Below are 21,377 nucleotides of genomic sequence, written 5' to 3' on the forward strand. Positions count from 1 at the left end.
ATGAGGAGGTTACAGAGATAGGGAGGGTTGTAGGGGCTGGAGGAGGTTACAGAGATAGGGAGGGTTGTAGGGGCTGGAGGAGGTTACAGAGATAGGGGGTGGTGTAGGGGATTGGAGGAGGTTACAGATAGGGAGGGGTTGAGGCCGTGGAGGGCTTTGAAACAAGAGGTGCGTGATTTAACATCGACATGCTGCTGAGTTAGCCTGGTCAGTGAGCACATCGGGCGGTGATTTAACACCATTTTTCGGACATAGAGGCAGCAGAGCTGTGGACGAGCTGAAATTTACAGAGTGTGGAAAATGCAGCCTTGGTATATGAACCACGCCAGTTATATCAACCAGACAGAATAGGAAAGCCTTGCTCTTCAGTTTCCTAATAGAACAGAGAATCAGTCATGTCCATTTTTCCTCTGACAGTTATCTGATATACAGTGTGGTTCACACACGTGCTATCAGTCACGGTCCACAGGTCTCATAAAACGTCATGTAGAACAACTACCACGTTTAATAACCTGCACTGAATAGGACATCGTTGGTTCTTGAAGCAAGGAAAGTGTACTGCAAGGTAACTTCAATTGCATCTGCAAGGCAAACACGGAGAACGGTAAACCGAATAGAGAGAGACTCCTCATTTTTCCAGGACCTTCCAGCACCGACCCTCAGCACTGACCCTCCGACAGTGCGGCGCTCCCTCAGCGCTGACCCTCCGACAGCACGGCCCTCCCTCAGCACTGCCCCTCCGACAGTGCGGCTCTCCCTCAGCGCTGACCCTCCGACAGTGCGGCGCTCCCTCAGCACTGACCCTCCGACAGTGCGGCGCTCCCTCAGCACTGACCCTCTGACAGTGCGGCTCTCCCTCAGCACTGACCCTCCGACAGTGCGACACTCCCTCAGTACTGACCCTCCGACAGTGTGGCGCTCCCTCAGCACTGACCCTCCGACAGTGCGGCTCTCCCTCAGCGCTGACCCTCCGACAGTGCGGCTCTCCCTCAGCGCTGACCCTCCGACAGTGCAGCTCCCCCTCAGTACTGACCCTCCGACAGTGCGGCGCTCCCTTAGCACTGACCCTCCGACAGTGCAGCTCTCCCTCAGTGCTGAACCTCTGACAGTGCGGCGCTCCCTCTGCACTGTCGCACGGACAGTGCAGCACTCCCACAGCGGTGACCCTCCGACAGTGCGGCGCTCCCTCAGCGGTGACCCTCCGACAGTGCGGCTTTCCCTCAGCACTGACCCTCCGACAGTGCGGCGCTCCCTCAGCACTGACCCTCCGACAGTGCGGCACTCCCTCAGCACTGACCCTCCGACAGTGCGGCTCTCCCTCAGCACTGACCCTCCGACAGTGTGGCGCTCCCTCAGCACTGACCCTCCGACAGTGCGGCGCTCCCTCAGTACTGACCCTCCGACAGTGCGGCGCTCCCTCAGCACTGACCCTCCGACAGTGCGGCTCTCCCTCAGCACTGACCCTCCGACAGTGCGGCACTCCCTCAGCACTGACCCTCCGACAGTGCGGCACTCCCTCAGCACTGACCCTCCGACAGTGTGGCGCTCCCTCAGCACTGACCCTCCGACAGTGCGGCACTCCCTCAGTACTGACCCTCCGACAGTGCGGCGCTCCCTCAGCACTGACCCTCCGACAGTGCGGCTCTCCCTCAGCACTGACCCTCCGACAGTGCGACACTCCCTCAGTACTGACCCTCCGACAGTGTGGCGCTCCCTCAGCACTGACCCTCCGACAGTGCGGCTCTCCCTCAGCGCTGACCCTCCGACAGTGCGGCTCTCCCTCAGCGCTGACCCTCCGACAGTGCAGCTCCCCCTCAGTACTGACCCTCCGACAGTGCGGCGCTCCCTTAGCACTGACCCTCCGACAGTGCAGCTCTCCCTCAGTGCTGAACCTCTGACAGTGCGGCGCTCCCTCTGCACTGTTGCACGGACAGTGCAGCACTCCCACAGCGGTGACCCTCCGACAGTGCGGCGCTCCCTCAGCGGTGACCCTCCGACAGTGCGGCTTTCCCCTCAGCACTGACCCTCCGACAGTGCGGCGCTCCCTCAGCACTGACCCTCCGACAGTGCGGCACTCCCTCAGCACTGACCCTCCGACAGTGCGGCACTCCCTCAGCACTGACCCTCCGACAGTGTGGCGCTCCCTCAGCACTGACCCTCCGACAGTGCGGCGCTCCCTCAGTACTGACCCTCCGACAGTGCGGCGCTCCCTCAGCACTGACCCTCCGACAGTGCGGCTCTCCCTCAGCACTGACCCTCCGACAGTGCGGCACTCCCTCAGCACTGACCCTCCGACAGTGCGGCACTCCCTCAGCACTGACCCTCCGACAGTGTGGCGCTCCCTCAGCACTGACCCTCCGACAGTGCGGCGCTCCCTCAGTACTGACCCTCCGACAGTGCGGCGCTCCCTCAGCACTGACCCTCCGACAGTGCGGCTCTCCCTCAGCACTGACCCTCCGACAGTGCGACACTCCCTCAGTACTGACCCTCCGACAGTGTGGCACTCCCTCAGCACTGACCCTCCGACAGTGCGGCGCTCCCTCAGCACTGACCCTCCGACAGTGCGGCTCTCCCTCAGCACTGACCCTCCGACAGTGCGGCTCTCCCTCAGCGCTGACCCTCCGACAGTGCAGCTCCCCCTCAGTACTGACCCTCCGACAGTGCGGCGCTCCCTTAGCACTGACCCTCCGACAGTGCAGCTCTCCCTCAGTGCTGAACCTCTGACAGTGCGGCGCTCCCTCTGCACTGTTGCACGGACAGTGCAGCACTCCCACAGCGGTGACCCTCCGACAGTGCGGCGCTCCCTCAGCGGTGACCCTCCGACAGTGCGGCTTTCCCTCAGCACTGACCCTCCGACAGTGCGGCGCTCCCTCAGCACTGACCCTCCGACAGTGCGGCTTTCCCTCAGCACTGACCCTCCGACAGTGCGGCGCTCCCTCAGCACTGACCCTCCGACAGTGCGGCACTCCCTCAGCACTGACCCTCCGACAGTGCGGCACTCCCTCAGCACTGACCCTCCGACAGTGTGGCGCTCCCTCAGCACTGACCCTCCGACAGTGCGGCGCTCCCTCAGCACTGACCCTCCGACAGTGCGGCGCTCCCTCAGCACTGACCCTCCGACAGTGCGGCGCTCCCTCAGCACTGACCCTCCGACAGTGCGGCGCTCCCTCAGCGCTGACCCTCCGACAGTGCGGCGCTCCCTCAGCACTGACCCTCCGACAGTGCGGTGCTCCCTCAGCACTGAACCACCGACAGTGTGGCACTCCCTCAGCACTGACCCTCCGACAGTGCGGTGCTCCCTCAGCACTGACTCTCTAACAGTGCGGCTCTCCCTCAGCACTGCCCCTCCCACAGTGCGGCGCTCCCTCAGCACTGACACTCCGACAGTGCGGCGCTCCCTCAGTACTGACCCTCCGACAGTGCAGCACTGCCTCAGCACTGACCCTCCGACAGTGCGGCACTCCCTCAGTACTGACCCTCCGACAGTGCGGCACTCCCTCAGTACTGACCCTCCGACAGTGCAGTACTCCCTCAGCACTGACCCTCCGATAGTGCGGCGCTCCCTCAGCACTGACCCTCCGACAGTGCGGCTCTCCCCCAGCACTGACCCTCCGACAGTGCGGCGCTCCCTCAGCACTGACCCTCCGACAGTGCGGCTCTCCCTCAGCGCTGACCCTCCCACAGTGCAGCGCTCCCTCAGCACTGACCCTCCCACAGTGCAGCGCTCCCTCAGCACTGACCCTCCGACAGCGCGGCGCTCCCTCAGCACTGACCCTCCGACAGTGCGGCACTCCCTCAGCGCTGACCCTCCCACAGTGCGGCGCTCCCTCAGCACTGACCCTCCGACAGTGCGGCGCTCCCACACTCAGTGTGTGTCTGTCTTGTGATCAAGTTCTGGGCTGAGACTTGAACCCACAACCTTGTGGGAGGAGGGGAGTGAAACCCACTGAACCACAGCGGACCCCGGGGTCATCTGCGAGTGCAGACCCTGGGGTGACAGCCAGCTTGCCCACACTGGGGAGGGGATATCGCCCGGGAGACTGAACCCTGCTGTCGTGTCGGAGCCGGTGTCTGCCTGCATTGTGCTTCGATCAGCAGCAGACATTCTCGCTGCTACCTTCTAAACAGCCAGCCGTTCAGTTGAGCTGTGGCTTATGATTAAACTGGGAGTTAAAAGTGTGGATTAACATTTAAATAGCTTTCCAGGGGCCCAGGGAGTGAATCCCCTAGCTCACTGCAGTAAATTAAGTGGGGGTCAGTGAGGCAGGCAAAGCACAGGTCAGAGCCGCTGTCGGTCCATTTCTACCTTAGCACTCCCGACTTGCCGTTTTCTCTGGGGGAGGTCTGCAGTGTGCAGCAGGGAGGCATAGGCTTGTTATATGTGTTCAGGGTGGGGAGACAAACAGGCACACACTCAGCCGGCACAGTGCAACCAGTTTACCTCACTCGATGAGAACATTTTTATTGATAAGGTACGCTCAGACACCAGAGCAAATCATCAGAATTTCATCCAGGGTCGGAGGGAGAGTCTGTCCCAGCACACCGGCCACTCCCCAGCCCCGAATGTCATGTTCCACATGTTGCCGAGACCACGTGGGTCTCGGATTCCACCGCCACTCTGTGGTGTGAGCTGTGGGTCAGTGGGTCACCGCTCCACAAGCAGAGAGTCATGGATTTGAGATCCACTGCAGAGGATGGCACATAAGTAGGGGCCTGACACAAATTATGCCAATACTGAGGGAGCGCCGCACTCTTCGGGGGAGCTTGCTGTGTGTAAACTTGCTGCCGTTTATCTTACATTACAGGTGTAAGCACACTTGCAGTAATTCGCCGGCGGTAAGACAAATTAGACCGTCCTGAGGAGGGGAAAGGTGACAGAGAAATCCAAAGTCTTGCTGGTGCTGCTGGGATAGGCCCAGAGGGTGAACTGTACTGAACTGTGGGTGCAGTAGTGGTTATGATTAGCATCCTACACAGGAGACCGAGGGCGAGAGGGTCCATCACCCTCCTGCTGTCTCATGTCCCTGAGCTGTGGGGATTCTTTGCGCTGGTTTATTCCTCTGCGAGGAAAGTATTAACACGTTGCCCCCCCACCTCTGTCTGTTTAGAGCCCAAGGTGGTGAAGAATATCAGCTATGTGGCAGGTGACATGCACGCCAACATCAGCTGGATAGGACTGGAGGGACACCGGGTCACCGAGCTGCTCATCCAGTACGCCAACAAAGATGGTAAGCTCATCAACACCATATACTCGTTCCGCTCGGCAATAACTCCCATTCTACCCCCCACACTGTCGGAGGGTCAGTGCTGAGGGAGCACCGCACTGTGGGAGGGTCAGTGCTGAGGGAGTGCCGCACTGTGGGAGGGTCAGTGCCGAGGGAGCGCCGCACTGTGGGAGGGTCAGTACTGAGGGAGAGCCGCACTGTGGGAGGGTCAGTGCTGACGGAGCGCCGCACTGTCGGAGGGTCAGTGCTGAGGGAGAGCCGCACTGTGGGAGGGTCAGTACTGAGGGAGCGCCACACTGTCGGAGGGTCCGTGCTGAGGGAGAGCCGCACTGTGGGAGGGTCAGTACTGAGGGAGCGCCGCACTGTCGGAGGGTCAGTGCTGAGCGAGCGCTGCACTGTCGGAGGGTCAGTGCTGAGGGAGTGCCGCACTGTTGGAGGGTCAGTGCTGAGGGAGCGCCGCACTGTCGGAGGGTCAGTGCTGAGGGAGCGCCGCACTGTCGGAGGGTCAGTGCTGAGGGAGCGCCGCACTGTCGGAGGGTCAGTACTGAGGGAGCGCCGCACTGTCAGAGGGTCAGTACTGAGGGAGCGCCGCGCTGTCGGAGGGTCAGTGCTGAGGGAGCGCCGCACTGTGGGAGGGTCAGTGCTGAGGGAGCACCGCACTGTCGGAGGGTCAGCGCTGAGGGAGAGCCGCACTGTCGGAGGGTCAGTGCTGAGGGAGCACCGCACTGTCGGAGGGTCAGTGCTGAGGGAGAGCTGCACTGTGGGAGGGTCAGTGCTGAGGGAGTGCCGCACTGGCGGAGGGTCAGTGCTGAGGGAGTGCCGCACTGTCGGAGGGTCAGTGCTGAGGGAGTGCCGCACTGTTGGAGGGTCAGTGCTGAGGGAGCGCCGCACTGTGGGAGGGTCAGTACTGAGGGAGAGCCGCACTGTCGGAGGGTCAGTGCTGAGGGAGCGCCGCACTGTCGGAGGGTCGGTACTGAGGGAGCGCCGCACTGTCGGAGGGTCAGTACTGAGGGAGCGCCGCGCTGTCGGAGGGTCAGTGCTGAGGGAGCGCCACACTGTCGGAGGGTCAGTGCTGAGCGAGCGCCGCACTGTCGGAGGGTCCATACTGAGGGAGCGCCACACTGTCGGAGGGGCAGTGCTGAGGGAGTGCCACACTGTCCGAGGGTCAGCTATGAAGCTCTTTCGGATGTGGTGAAGTGCTCAAAGACATTGGTTTGTTTCAGGCGCAGGTGACTGGAAATACTCCAGACCAGTGAACTCGAGCCAGAACTTCTTCATGCTGGATGGTCTGCAGCCTGGAACAATGTACCGAGTACAACTATGGCAGCTCGGGCGCTTCAAAAACATCAGCATTTGGGAGAAGGAAGTCGAGACAAATGGACCAGGTCAGCCTGGGGTGGAAGTAACTTTCTGCTTATTTGATGGCTGGGTTTCCAAACACTCCCAGGACAGGTATAGCATGGGGTTAGATACAGAGTAAAGCTCTCTCTACACTGTCCCCATCAAACACTCCCAGGACAGGTACAGCACGGGGTTAGATACAGAGTAAAGCTCCTTCTACACCGTCCCCATCAAACACTCCCAGGACAGGTACAGCACGGGGTTAGATACAGAGTAAAGCTCCGTCTACACCGTCCCCATCAAACACTCCCAGGACGTGTACAGCACGGGGTTAGATACAGAGTAAAGCTCACTCTACACCGTCCCCATCAAACTCTCCCAGGACAGGTACAGCACGGGGTTAGATACAGAGTAAAGCACCCTCTACACCGTCCCCAGCAAACACTCCCAGGACAGGTACAGCACGGGGTTAGATACCAGAGTAAAGCACAGGTGTCGTAAAGCTCCCTGTTCACTGACAGATTATTGTCTTAACCATTTCGAGATCATATGTGGGAGGCTTTAAGCTCTTGCTGCCCCTGCCAGAGCCATTACAAATCATTATTCTTTGGGTGAATGAAAGGAAAATACTTCAGAAGCTGCAGATGTGAAATAGAAACACAAAGTGTAGAGAAACGCCTCAGGTCTGGCAGCATCTTTGGAGAGAGGAACAGAGTTAACATTCGGAATCCAGCATGTGTCCTGTTCAGAACAAACCCTCTTGTAGTGAAGAGCCATACTGAACTCGAAGCAGCAACTCTGTTTCTCTCTCCACAAGTGCCAGACCTGCTGAGTTTTTCCAGCACTTTCCATGTTATTTTCAGGTACAACAAAGGGTAGACACAGAGTAAAGGTCACTCTGCTTCTCCCTGGAACTTGGGGAGTTGGGGGGGTATGGGCGCGTGTGAGTGTGTGTGTCGGTGTTTGTTGGGGTGTGTGTGTGTCTGTCGGTGTTTGTTGGGGGATATGTGTGTGTGTTGATGTTGGGTGTGTGTGTGTGTTGGTGTTTGTAGTTTTTATGCATGTGTGTGTTTGTAGGGTGTGTGTGTGTGTTTGTAGTCTTTGTGTGTGTGTTGGTGTTTGTAGAGTGTGTGTGCGTGTGTGTGTTTGTTGGGTGTGTGTAGGGTGTGTGTGTGTTTGTAGGGTGTGTGTGTGTTTGTAGGGTGTGTGTGTGTGTTGGTGTTTGTAGAGTGTGTGTGCGTGTGTGTGTTTGTTGGGTGTGTGTAGGGTGTGTGTGTGTTTGTAGGGTGTGTGTGTGTGTTTGTAGGGTGTGTGTGTGTGTTGGTGTTTGTAGAGTGTGTGTGCGTGTGTGTATTTGTAGGGTGTGTGTAGGGTGTGTGTGTGTGTTTGTAGGGTGTGTGTTTGTAAAGGGTGTGTGTGCATGTGTGTGTTTGTAGCGTGTGTGTGTGTGTGTTTGTAGAGTGTGTTTGTTGGGGTGTGTCTGTTTGTAGGGTGTGTGTGTGTGTGTGTTTGTAGGGTGTGTGTGTGTTGGTGTTTGTAGGGTGTGTGTGTGTTGTAGGGTGTGTGTGTTTGTAGAGTGTGTGTGTTTGTAGGGTGTGTGTGTTGGTGTTTGTAGGGTGTGTGTATTGTAGGGTGTGTGTGTTTGTAGAGTGTGTGTGTGCGTGTGTGTGTTTGTAGGGTATGTGTGTGTGTGTTTGTAGGGTGTGTGTGTGTGTGTCTGTGAGTGTGTGTGTGTGTTTGTAGAGTGTGTGTGTGTTTGTAGAGTGTGTGTGTGTTTGTAAGGGGTGTGTGTGCATGTTTGTGTTTGTAGGGGGTGTGTGTGTGTGTTTGTAGAGTGTTTATGAGGGTGGGGGTGTGTGTTTGTAAGGTGTGTATGTGTTTGTAGGGTGTGTGTTTGTAGGGTGTGTGTGTGTTTGTAGAGTGTGTGTGTTTGTTGGGGTGTGTGTGTGTGTGTTTGTAGGGTCTGTTTGTAGGTTGTGTGTGTGTGTTTGTTGTGTGTGTTTGTATGGTGTGTCTTTGTAGAGTGTGTTTGTTGGGGTGGGTGTGTGTGTGTTTGTAGGGTGTGTGTGTGTGTTTGTAGAGTGTGTTTGTTGGGGTGGGTGTGTATGTGTTTGTCGAGTGTTTGTTGGGGTGGGTTTGTGTGTGTTTGTAGAGTGTTTGTGTGTGTTTGTAGGGTGTGTGTGTGTGTTTGTAAGGTGTGTGTGTGTGTGTTTGTAGAGTGTGTGTGTGTGTTTGTAGAGTGTGTGTGTGTGTTTGTAGGGTGTGTGTGTTTGTAGGGTGTGTGTGTGTGTTTGTAGAGTGTGTTTGTTGGGGTGTGTGTGTGTTTGTAGAGTGTGTTTGTTGGGGTGAGTGTGTGTGTTTGTAGGGTGTGTGTGTGTGTTTGTCGAGTGTGTTTGTTGGGGGGTGTGTGTGTGTTTGTAGAGTGTGTGTGTGTGTGTGTTTGTAGAGTGTGTTTGTTGGGGTGGGTGTGTGTGTTTGTAGAGTGTGTGTGTGCGTGTGTGTGTTTGTAGAGTGTGTGTGTGTGTGTGTTTGTAGAGTGTGTTTGTTGGGGTGGGTTTGTGTGTTTGTAGAGTGTGTGTGTGTGTGTGTGTTTGTAGAGTGTGTTTGTTGGGGTGGGTGTGTGTGTGTTTGTAGAGTGTGTTTGTTGGGGTGTGTGTCTGTGTTTGTAGAGTGTGTTTGTTGGGGTGGGTGTGTGTGTTTGTAGAGTGTGTTTGTTGGGGTGGGTGTGTGTGTTTGTAGAATGTGTTTGTTGGGGGGTGTGTGTGTGTGTTTGTAGAGTGTGTTTGTTGGGGTGGGTGTGTGTTTGTAGAGTGTGTTTGTTGGGGTGGGTGTTTGTGTTTGTAGTGTGTGTGTGTGTGTTTGTAGAGTGTGTTTGTTGGGGTGGGTGTGTGTGTTTGTAGAGTGTGTGTGTGTGTGTGTGTGTGTTTGTAGAGTGTGTTTGTTGGGGTGGGTGTGTGTGTTTGTAGAGTGTGTGTGTGTGTGTGTTTGTAGAGTGTGTTTGTTGGGGTGGGTGTGTGTGTTTGTAGAGTGTGTGTGTGTGTTTGTAGAGTGTGTTTGTTGGGGTGTGTGTGTGTGTTTGTAGAGTGTGTTTGTTGGGGTGTGTGTGTGTGTTTGTAGAGTGTGTTTGTTGGGGTGTGTGTGTGTGTTTGTAGAGTGTGTTTGTTGGGGTGTGTGTGTGTGTTTGTAGAGTGTGTTTGTTGGAGTGGGTGTGTGTTTGTAGAGTGTGTTTGTTGGGGTGGGTGTGTGTTTGTAGAGTGTGTTTGTTGGGGTGGGTGTGTGTTTGTAGAGTGTGTTTGTTGGAGTGGGTGTGTGTTTGTAGAGTGTGTTTGTTGGGGTGGGTGTGTGTTTGTAGAGTGTGTTTGTTGGGGTGGGTGTGTGTTTGTCGAATGTGTTTGTTGGAGTGGGTGTGTGTTTGTAGAGTGTGTTTGTTGGGGTGGGTGTGTGTTTGCCCGAGTCTTGGCCAAGGGACATCAATTACAGATGCTTCAAGGTCATTGCGGCCCAGTCGCTTCGGGCTGCCTCACTCTGCCTGACCGATTTTTCACTTCTTAATTACATCTGTCAGGCAAAATTAGCAAGAACAGCGAACCTGTTACTGGGCTCAAGGTGAAAGAGCAAAATGAAGAAGGAACTAGAGGGAAAAAGCAAATCAATATCATTGGTAAAGGAAGAGTGTGTCAGACAGTGCAGTCCCCAGGCAGCAACATTCTCCTCCAACCCATCTGGTGTGGATTATATAAATCAGGATTGCGTGAAAGCATTACATGTCATTTGCTGCTGATGGACCCTTTAACATTTCCAAAGGATCAGTGGAGATTGGAGGTTAAACGACCCATGTAATTCACCATTGATTCAGTGCTCAGGGACGCAACAACAGGAGGAGACCATTCAGCCCCTCTCGAGCCTGTTACACAGGAACAGGAGGAGGCCATTCAGCCCCTCTCAAGCCTGTTACACAGGAACAGGAGGAGACCATTCAGCCCCTCTCAAGCCTGTTACACAGGAACAGGAGGAGACCATTCAGCCCCTCTCGAGCCTGTTACACAGGAACAGCAGGAGGCCATTCAGCCCCTCTAGAGCCTGTTACACAGGAACAGGAGGAGGCCATTCAGCCCCTCTTGAGCCTGTTACACAGGAACAGGATGAGGCCATTCAGCCTCTCTCGAGCCTGTTACACAGGAACAGGAGGAGGCCATTCAGCCCCTCTTGAGCCTGTTACACAGGAACAGGATGAGGCCATTCAGCCTCTCTCGAGCCTGTTACACAGGAACAGGAGGAGGCCATTCAGCCCCTTTCGAGCTTGTTACAAGGAACAAGAGGAGGCCATTCAGCCCCTCTCGAACCTGTCACACTGGAACAGGAGGAGGCCCATTCAGCCCCTCTCGAGCCTGTTACACAGGAACAGGAGGAGGCCATTCAGCCCCTCTCGAGCCTGTTACACAGGAACAGGAGGAGACCATTCAGCCCCTCTCGAGCCTGTCACACAGGAACAGGAGGAGGCCATTCAGCCCCTCTCGAGCCTGTCACACAGGAACAGGAGGAGGCCATTCAGGCTCTTGAACTTGTTACCAAGAAATTCACCAAGGCTCCTTCGACAGCGCCGCCCAAACCCACCACCTCTACCACCTAGAAGGACAAGGGCAGCAGACACATGGGGAACATCACCACCTGCAAGTTCCCCTCCGAGCCCCTCACCATCCTGACTTGGAAATATATCGGCCGTTCCTTCACTGTCGCTGGGTCCAAATCCTGGAACTCCCTCCCTAACAGCGCGGTGGGTGTACCTACACCACACGGACACAATCCTGGAACTCCCTCCCTAACAGCACGGTGGGTGTACCTACACCACACGGACACAATCCTGGAACTCCCTCCCTAACAGCACGGTGGGTGTACCTACACCACACGGACACAATCCTGGAACTCCCTCCCTAACAGCGCGGTGTGTATACCTACACCACACGGGGACAAAATCCTGGAACTCCCTCCCTAACAGCACGGTGGGTGTACCTACACCACACGGACACAATCCTGGAACTCCCTCCCTAACAGCACGGTGGGTGTACCTACACCACACGGGGACACAATCCTGGAACTCCCTCCCTAACAGCATGGTGGGTGTACCTACACCACACGGGACACAATCCTGGAACTCCCTCCCTAACAGCACGGTGGGTGTACCTACACCACGTGGACTGCAGCGGCTCAAGAAAGCAGCTCACCCCCACCTTCTCAAGGGGGCAATTAGGGATGGTCAATAAATGCTGAACCCAGCCAGCGACACCCACATCCTGTGCATGAATAAAAAAAGGAGGCCATTCAGCCCCTCGAGTTTGTTACACAGGAACAGGAGGAAGTCATTCATCCCTGTCCATTACCCAAATATCTGTTTGTTGCTAGGGAGTTAGATCGTTGGTGTTCAGCTATGAGAGTCAAACCCAATGCACAAACCCTGACTAATTTTCTACTTCCTATTCCAAAGACACTTAGGCTAATTATAGTTCTCCTATTAGCTAATATAGCACAGGGTTAGATACAGAGTAAATCTCCCTCTACACTGTCCCTATCAAACACTCCCAGGATAGCCAGAGCACGGGGTTAGATACAGAGTAAATCTCCCTCTACACTGTCCCCATCAAACACTCCCAGGACAGGTACAGCACGGGGTTAGATACAGAGTAAATCTCCCTCTACACCGTCCCCATCAAACACTCCCAGGACAGGTACAGAACGGGTTTAGATACAGAGTAAAGCTCCCTCTGCACCGACCCAATAAACACTCCCAGGACAGGTACAGCACGGGGTTAGATACAGAGTAAATCTCCCTCTACACTGTCCCCATCAAACACTCCCAGGACAGGTACAGCACGTGGTTAGATACAGAGTAAAGCTCCCTCTACCCCGTCCCCATCAAACACTCCCAGGGTGGAGAGAGAAAGAGTGTGAGAGAGACACTGGGAGGGAGAGAGCTGTGTGGAATACCTCACAAGGCTGTGTAAGATCTATGTGTACTGTTCCGAATGCGATGGGAGGAGTGCACTGCCTGTCTCTTGTTCCACTACTCCACGGATCACAAAGGTATTTAAATGATTTATCCAGCTAGCTTTACGGCCAAATCTGTGCTTTAGCCATGGGTCTCAGAGTGAGCACTCAATGCTCAGGCTTCTTCAATAAACAACAGATGTATAGTCTGTTAGACACCAGACTTGTCAAGTGGTAAGGCAAGGCTTATTAACGTACTGTATGAAATAGGAAAGCATAAGAATTATTCTTTTTATATACCTGAACATACACTGTCACATACACACACACACACACACACACACACACACACACACACACACACACACACACACACACACACACACACACACCCAGACGCTCACACACACCCACCCACCCAGACACACAGACAGACAGATACACACACACAGACAGACAGACGCACACACACGCACAGACAGACACACACACAGACACACACACCCAGACACACACATACAGACAGACACACACACACACACACCCAGACACACACAGGCAAACTCTCTCACACACACATGTATTTCTGAGGATGTAACTAGTAGAGTTGATGAGGGGGAGCCAGTGGATGTGGTTTATTTGGACTTTCAGAAGGCTTTCGACAAAGTCCCACATAAGAGATTAGCATGTAAAATTAAAGCACATGGGATTGGGGGTAGAGTATTGAGATGCTTACTCTCCCACCCAGCTTTGCGTCATCTGCAAATTTGGAGATATTACATTTAGTTCCCTCCTGTAAATCATTAATATATATTGTGAATAGCTGGGGTCCCAGCACTAAACCCTGCGGTACCCCACTAGTCACTGCCTGCCATTCGGAAAAAGACCCGTTTATTGGTTTTCCAGGTAATTCTGTTTTTGTTTTGGATTTCCAGCATCCGCAGTTTTTTGTTTTTATCCCCGTTTATTCCTGCTCTTTGCTTCCTGTCTGCCAACCAGTTTTCTATCCATCTCAATACACTACCCCCAATCCCACGCGCTTTAATTTTACACGCTAATCTCTTATGTGGGACTTTGTCAAAAGCCTTCTCAAACTCCAAATAAACCACATCCACTGGCTCCCCCTCATCAACTCTACTAGTTACATCCTCAAAAGTCCAGTAGATTTGTCAAGCATGATTTCCCTTTCGTAAATCCATGCTGACTCTGTCCGATTCTGCCACTGTTTTCCACGCGCTCGGCTATTAAATCTTTTATAATGGACTCTAGAATTTTTCCCACTACCGACATCAGGCTGACTGGTCTATAATTCCCTGTTTTCTCTCTACCTCTCTTTTTAGTTAGTGGGGTTACATTAGCTACCCTCCAATCTGTAGGAACTGTTCCAGAGTCTATAGAATCTCGGAAGATGACCACTAATGCATCCACTATTTCATAAGAACATAAGAACTAGGAGCAGGAGTGGGCCATTCAGCCCCTCGAGCCTGCCCCATCATTCATTACGATCATGGCTGATCTCATTTCGGCCTCAACTCCAATTTCCCACCCTCTCCCCATAACCTTTCACCCCATTACTAATTAAAAATCTGTCTATCGCCTCCTTAAATTTATTCAGTGTCCCGGCATCCACTGCACTCTGAGGTAGGGCCACTTCCTTAAGTACTCTGGGATGTAGATTATCAGGCCCCGGGGATTTATCGGCCTTCAATCCCATCAATTTCCCCAACACCATTTCCTTACTAATACTGATTTCTTTCAGTTCCTCCCTCTCACTAAACCCTGTGTTCCCCAACATTTCTGGTATGTTATTAGTGTCCTCTTTTGTGAAGACAGAACCAAAGTATGTATTTAATTGGTCAGCCATTTCTTTGTTCCCCATTATAAGTTCCCCTGTTTCTGACTCTAAGGGACCTACATTTGTCTTCACCAATCTTTTTCTTTTCACATACCTAGAGAAACTTTTACAGTCAGTTTTTATGTTCCCCACAAGCTTACTCTCGTACTCTATTTTCCCCTTCTTAATCAATCCCTTGGTCCTCCTTTGCTGAATTCTAAACTGCTCCCGTCCTCAGGTCTGTTGTTTTTTCTGGCCAATTTGTATGCCTCTTCCTTGCATCTCATACTATCTCTAATTTCCCTTGTAAGCCATGGTTTGGCCACCTTTCCTGTTTTACTTTTGCGCCAGACCGGAATAAACAATTGTTTGCAGTTCACCCATGTGCTCTTTGAATGTTTGCCATCGCCTACTCACCATCATCCCTTTAAGTAACGTTTCCCAATCCACCATAGCCAACTCGCGCCTCATACCATCGTAGTTTCCTTTATTAAGATTCAGGACCAAAGTCTCAGTATCAACTACGTCACTCTCCATCTTGATGAAGAATTCTATCATATTATGGTCGCTCATCCCCAAGAGGCCTCACACAACTAGATTGCCAATTATTCCTTTCTCATTACACAATACCCAGTCTAGAATGGCCTGTTCTCTAGTTGGTTGCTCAACATATTGGTCCAGAAAAACATCCTGTGTACACTCCAGGAATTCCTCCTCTACGGTATTGTTACTAATTTGAATTGCCCGATCTATATGCAGATTGAAGTGACCCATAATTACAGATGTTCCTTTATTGCATGCGTCTCTAATTTCCTGTTTAATGCCATTCCCAACATCACTACTACAGTTTGGGGGTCTATATACAACCCCTACTAATGTTTTTTGCCCCTTAGTGTTTCTCAGCTTTACCCATACAGATTCCACATCGTCGGAGCTAATATCTTTCCTCACTATTGCGTTAATTTCCTCTTTAACCAGCAATGCAACTGCACCACCTTTTCCTTTTTGTCTGTCCTTCCTAAATACTGAATACCCCTGGATGTTCAGTTCCCATCCCTGGTCACCCTGCAGCCATGTCTCTGTAATCCCGACTATATCATACCTGTTTACATCTATCTGCGTGGTTAATTCATCCACTGTATTGCCAATGCTCCTTGCGTTCAGGCACAAAGCCTTAAGGCTTGTCTTTTTAACATTACTTGTCCTGTTCCCACTATTTTTCACTGAGGCCCTGTTTGATTCTGGCCCTTGATTTCTCTGCCTATCACTTTTATTATTCCTCTTTCTGTCTTTTGCTCTTGTCCTCGATTCCCTCTCCTCTGACTCCTTGCGTAGGTTCCCATCCCCCTGCCATTTTAGTTTAAACTCCCGGTTAATCAGTCCCGGTCCTGCCCGGGTGTAACCTGTCCAGTTTGTACCGGTCCCACCTCCCCCAGAACCAGTCCCAAAGTCCCAGGAATCTGAAACCCTCCCCCTCACACCATCTCTTCAGCCACGTATTCATCCGATATATCCTGCTATTTCTACTCTGACTAGCACGTGGCACTGATGGTAATCCTGAGATCACTAACTGTGGGGTCCTACTTTTCAACTTATTCCTACCTCCCTATTTTCTGCTTTTAGGATCTCATCCCTTTTTTTTTTTACCAATGTTGTTTGTACCAATGTGTACCACAACCACTGGCTGTTCACCCTCCCCCTTCAGAATGTCCTGTAGCTGCTTTGAGACATCCTTGACCCTAGCACCAGGGAGGAAACACACCATCCTGGAGTCTCATTTGCAGCCACAGAAATGCCTATCTATTCCCCTTACAATTGAATCCTCTATAACTATTGCATTCCCACATTTTTTACTCCTCCCCTGTGCAGCAGAGCCAACCGTGGTGCAATGGGAAATGTTCCCGGCTTCCCACATAGAGCAGGAGGAGCATACCACGGCTTTGAGCTCACCTGCCATGACTTACCGCTTTAAATTAAATTAAACCTTTTGGAAGATACTTAATATCAAATAATATCAATGACTCTAGGGCCCTTCTTCCCTGCTCTTCGTTGTTACAGAATATTGCCCTTACAAATGATGAACCACAGAATAAGATCTTAAAAACTATAAGCGATAAAAGGAGTAAATACTTACCTGACCATACTCACTGTACTTAAAGGGTCATCTCATTCCCTCCTCACCGAACTCCCTCAGTCACCAAACTCCAACTTAAGCACTCTACTGCAGCCCAAAGCAGCACTCCAGTGCAGACACACACACATAACCACGCACTCAAACACACACAACCTCTCTCACATATTCTCTCTCACACACAGACACACGCACAGACACACACACACACACACACACTCTCTCTCTTTCTCACATACTCTCTCTCTCACTCACACACACACATATACTCTCTCTCTCTCACATACTCTCACACACACATACATAGACTCTCACACACATTCACACAGGCACACACACACTCTAAAACACAGACACACACACACTCGCTCTCTCTCATAGATACTCTTATCTCTCACATACATACACACACACTCTCACACGTACTCTCCCTCACACACACACACACACCCCCACACACAGACTCACACAGACACACACACACTCTCTCTCTCTCATAGATACTCTTATCTCTCACATACACACACACACACTCTCACACGTACTCTCCCTCACACACACACACACTCCCCCACACACAGACTCACACAGACACACACATTCACGCAGACACACACACACACACACACAGACACATTCATGTAGACACACACACACACACTCTCTCTCTCTCACGTACTCTCTCTCTCACACACACACACATATACTCTCTCTCTCACGTACTCTCACACACACATACATAGACTCTCACACACTCACACAGGCACACACACACTCTAAAACACAGTCACACACACACTCTCTCTCTCATAGATATTCTTATCTCTCTCACACACACACACACACACACTCTCACATGCATGTACTCTCCCTCACACACACACACACACACACAGACTCACACTGACACACACATTCACGCAGACACACACACACACACACACACACACACACACACACACAGATACATTCAAGTAGACACACACACACACACACACACACTCTCACACGTACTCTCCCTCTCTCACACACACACACACACAGACACAGACACACACAGACACACACATTCACGCAGACAGACACACACACACACACACACACACACACACACACACACACACACACAGACACACACACACACACATTCTCTCTCAATTTCTCTCTCTCACTCACTCACCCACTCACATTGGGATTACTGGGGGTCTCAGTGAGGGAAAGACTGGGATTACTGGGGGTCTCGGTGAGCGAGAGACTGGGATTACTGGGAATGTACTGGGTGTCCTTCTGGACCGGACGATGGACATACGCAGAGAATTCTGTCCCTGCTGGACAGGAACGTGGGCATATGTAGGGAATTCTGTCCCTACTGGACAGGAAGACAGTTATATCCAGGGACCCTGTCCCTACTGGACAGGAAGACGGACATACCCAGGGAATTCTGTTCCAAGTGGACAGGTAGACAGGGATATCTAGGGAATTCCCTTATCAGACAGGAAGATGGTGGTATCTAGGGAATTCTGCCCCAGCTGAGAATGGGAATATTTAAACATCCCCACTCAGGCTGCTGACAAAGAGGGAGAGACAGAGATCTCGGTGAGACTGATCTCCCGCATGGTCATTCTCTGCCCGATGTATTCCTAGTGAAGGTCAGTCACAGCATGAGCTACACTGCCCTTTCACTGTCCACCCCTATCCCTGAGGATGCCCTCGCACTGTTTGGAGGGGGGAAGGAGGGTCCCACAGTGCCAGAGTCCTGTGGGGGAGGTGAATGAGGGCAGGTGATGGTGCAGGGAGTCAGAACAAGAGGGAGAGACGTGAACGTTTAGGTAGGAGGCATTTCAGATGCAGCAGAGACTGGGGGGCATAGCCCAGAGTAATCCCCGGGACTGAAAGCCTGTGACTGTTCACTGACTCCGCATTCCTTCACCTTTTCATCGACAAGAATACTACTAACCTGTCTGCTTCAGAAACTTTACCTTGTCAGTGTGTCCCCCCCCCGGGACGTGCTGACACCTTAGAAGGTGCAGCTTGAACCCAGTGCCTTTCTTCCTGTTCCCCAGCATCGACAGCTTTCACCGAGACTAACAATGGAATCGCCAGCCAGGGCTGGTTCATCGGTTTAATCAGCGCCATCGTCCTCCTCATTCTCATCCTCCTCATTGTCTGCTTCATCAAGAGAAACAAAGGAGGCAAGTACTCAGGTACGGAGCTCAGCAGACACCAGGATCACCCTCCACTTCTGCCGCCTACCTACACGGCGCTCTCTCTCTCACCTGTCCACTCTCTGCCCACTGCGCTCTCCCTCTCTCTCTCTCTCTCTCTCACCTGTCCGCTCTCGGCCCACTGCGCTCTCCCTCTCTCTCCCTCTCTCTCTCTCTCTCTCTCTCTCTCTCACCCTGTCGGCTCTCTGCCCACTGCGCTCTCTCTCTCTCTCTCACGTTGTGCGCTCTCTGCCCACTGGGTGCTCTCTCTCCTCCCGCTTGCTCTCGGCCCACTGCGCTCTCTCTCCTCCCGCCTGCTCGCTCAACTCCCATACACTCTCCCCCCTCCTGCTCGCTCTCTCCCCTCCCACGCGCTCTGTCCCCTCCCATACACTCACCCCCCCGCGCACTCTCTCTCCTCCCGCCTGCTCTCTCCCTCCAGCCCACTCTCCCCCTCCCGCGCGCTCTCTCTCCTCCCGCTCGCTCTCTCCCCTCCCGCGCTCTCTCTCCCCTCCCGTGAACTCTCTCCCCTCCCGCGCTCTCTCTCCCCTCCCGCGCTCTCTCTCCCCTCCCGCGCTCTCTCTCCCCTCCCGCGCTCTCTGTCCCCTCCCGCGCGCTCTGTCCCCTCCCATACACTCACCCCCCCCGCGCACTCTCTCTCCTCCCGCCTGCTCTCTCCCCTCCAGCCAACTCTCTCCACTCCCGCACGCTCTCTCCCCTCCCGCGCTCTCTCTCCCCTCCCGCGCTCTCTCTCCCCTCCCGCGGACTCTCTCCCCTCCCGCGCTCTCTCTCCCCTCCCGCGCTCTCTCTCCCCTCCCGCGCTCTCTCTCCCCTCCCGTGCTCTCTCTCCCCTCCCGCGCTCTCTCACCCCTTCCACGCACTCTCTCCCCTCCCGCGGACTCTCTCCCCTCCCGCGGACTCTCTCCCCTCCCGCGGACTCTCTCCCCTCCCGCGCTCTCTCTCCCCTCCCGCGCTCTCTCTCCCCTCCCGCGCGCTCTCTCCCCTCCCGCGCTCTCTCTCCCCTCCCGCGCTCTCTCTCCCCTCCCGCGCGCTCTGTCCCCTCCCATACACTCACCCCCCCCGCGCACTCTCTCTCCTCCCGCCTGCTCTCTCCCTCCAGCCCATTCTCCCCCTCCCGCGCGCTCTCTCTCCTCCCACCTGCTGTCTCCCCTCCAGCCCACTCTCTCCCCTCCCGCTCGCGCTCTCCCCTCCCGCGCACTCTCTCTCCTCCCGCCTGCTCTCTCCCCTCCAGCCCACTCTCTCCACTCCCGCACGCTCTCTCCCCTCCCGCGCTCTCTCTCCCCTCCCGCGCTCTCTCTCCCCTCCCGCGCTCTCTCTCCCCTCCCGCGCGCTCTCTCCCCTCCGCGGACTCTCTCCCCTCCCGCGCACTCTCTCCCCTCCCGCGGACTCTCTCCCCTCCCGCGCTCTCTCTCCCCTCCCGTGCTCTCTCTCCCCTCCCGCGCTCTCTCACCCCTCCCACGCGCTCTCTCCCCTCCCGCGGACTCTCTCCCCTCCCGCACACTCTGTTCCCTCCCGCGCTCTCTCTCCCCTCCCCCGCTCTCTCTCCCCTCCCGCGCACTCTCTCCCCTCCCATAGACTCTCTCCCCTCCCATAGACTCTCTCCTCTCCCGCGCACTCTCTCCCCTCCCGTGCTCTCTCTCCCCTCCCGCGCGCTCTGTCCCCTCCCATACACTCAACCCCCCGCGCACTCTCTCTCCTCCCGCCTGCTCTCTCCCTCCAGCCCATTCTCCCCCTCCCGCGCGCTCTCTCTCCTCCCACCTGCTGTCTCCCCTCCAGCCCACTCTCTCCCCTCCCGCTCGCGCTCTCCCCTCCCGCGCACTCTCTCTCCTCCCGCCTGCTCTCTCCCCTCCAGCCCACTCTCTCCACTCCCGCACGCTCTCTCCCCTCCCGCGCTCTCTCTCCCCTCCCGCGCTCTCTCTCCCCTCCCGCGCTCTCTCTCCCCTCCCGCGCGCTCTCTCCCCTCCCGCGGACTCTCTCCCCTCCCGCGCACTCTCTCCCCTCCCGCGGACTCTCTCCCCTCCCGCGCTCTCTCTCCCCTCCCGTGCTCTCTCTCCCCTCCCGCGCTCTCTCACCCCTCCCACGCGCTCTCTCCCCTCCCGCGGACTCTCTCCCCTCCCGCACACTCTGTTCCCTCCCGCGCTCTCTCTCCCCTCCCCCGCTCTCTCTCCCCTCCCGCGCACTCTCTCCCCTCCCATAGACTCTCTCCCCTCCCATAGACTCTCTCCTCTCCCGCGCACTCTCTCCCCTCCCGTGCTCTCTCTCCCCTCCCGTGCTCTCTCTCCCCTCCCGTGCTCTCTCTCCCCTCCCCCGCTCTCTCTCCCCTCCCGCGCACTCTCTCCCCTCCCATAGACTCTCTCCCCTCCCATAGACTCTCTCCCCTCCCGCGCTCTCTCTCCCCTCCCGCGCTCTCTCTCCCCTCCCGCGCACTCTCTCCCCTCCCATAGACTCTCTCCCCTCCCGCGTTCTCTCTCCCCTCCCGCGCACTCTCTCCCCTCCCATAGACTCTCTCCCCTCCCGCACGCGCTCTCCCCTCCCATAGACTCTCTCCCCTCCCGCTCGTTCTCTCCCCTCCCACACGTTCTCTCCCCTCCCGTGGACTCTCTCCCCTCACGCGTGCTGTCACCCCTCCCGCACGCTCT

General features: G+C 54.7%; 1 protein-coding gene across 2 annotated transcripts in view; it reads left to right on the forward strand.

Moving 5' to 3' along the window:
* The window catches only part of LOC121274257 (neural cell adhesion molecule L1-like), a 479,567-nt gene that overhangs the window by 435,385 nt on the left and 22,805 nt on the right, over positions 1-21,377 (forward strand). For both annotated transcript variants that reach the window (XM_041181466.1, XM_041181467.1), the window contains exons 22-24: positions 5,109-5,228; positions 6,449-6,610; positions 18,577-18,717. In XM_041181466.1, the coding sequence (XP_041037400.1) occupies positions 5,109-5,228; positions 6,449-6,610; positions 18,577-18,717 (423 nt within the window). The remainder of the gene's footprint in view (positions 1-5,108; positions 5,229-6,448; positions 6,611-18,576; positions 18,718-21,377) is intronic.

Source organism: Carcharodon carcharias (genome assembly GCF_017639515.1).
Source record: "Carcharodon carcharias isolate sCarCar2 chromosome 35 unlocalized genomic scaffold, sCarCar2.pri SUPER_35_unloc_5, whole genome shotgun sequence".
NCBI classification, from domain to species: Eukaryota; Metazoa; Chordata; class Chondrichthyes; order Lamniformes; family Lamnidae; genus Carcharodon; species Carcharodon carcharias.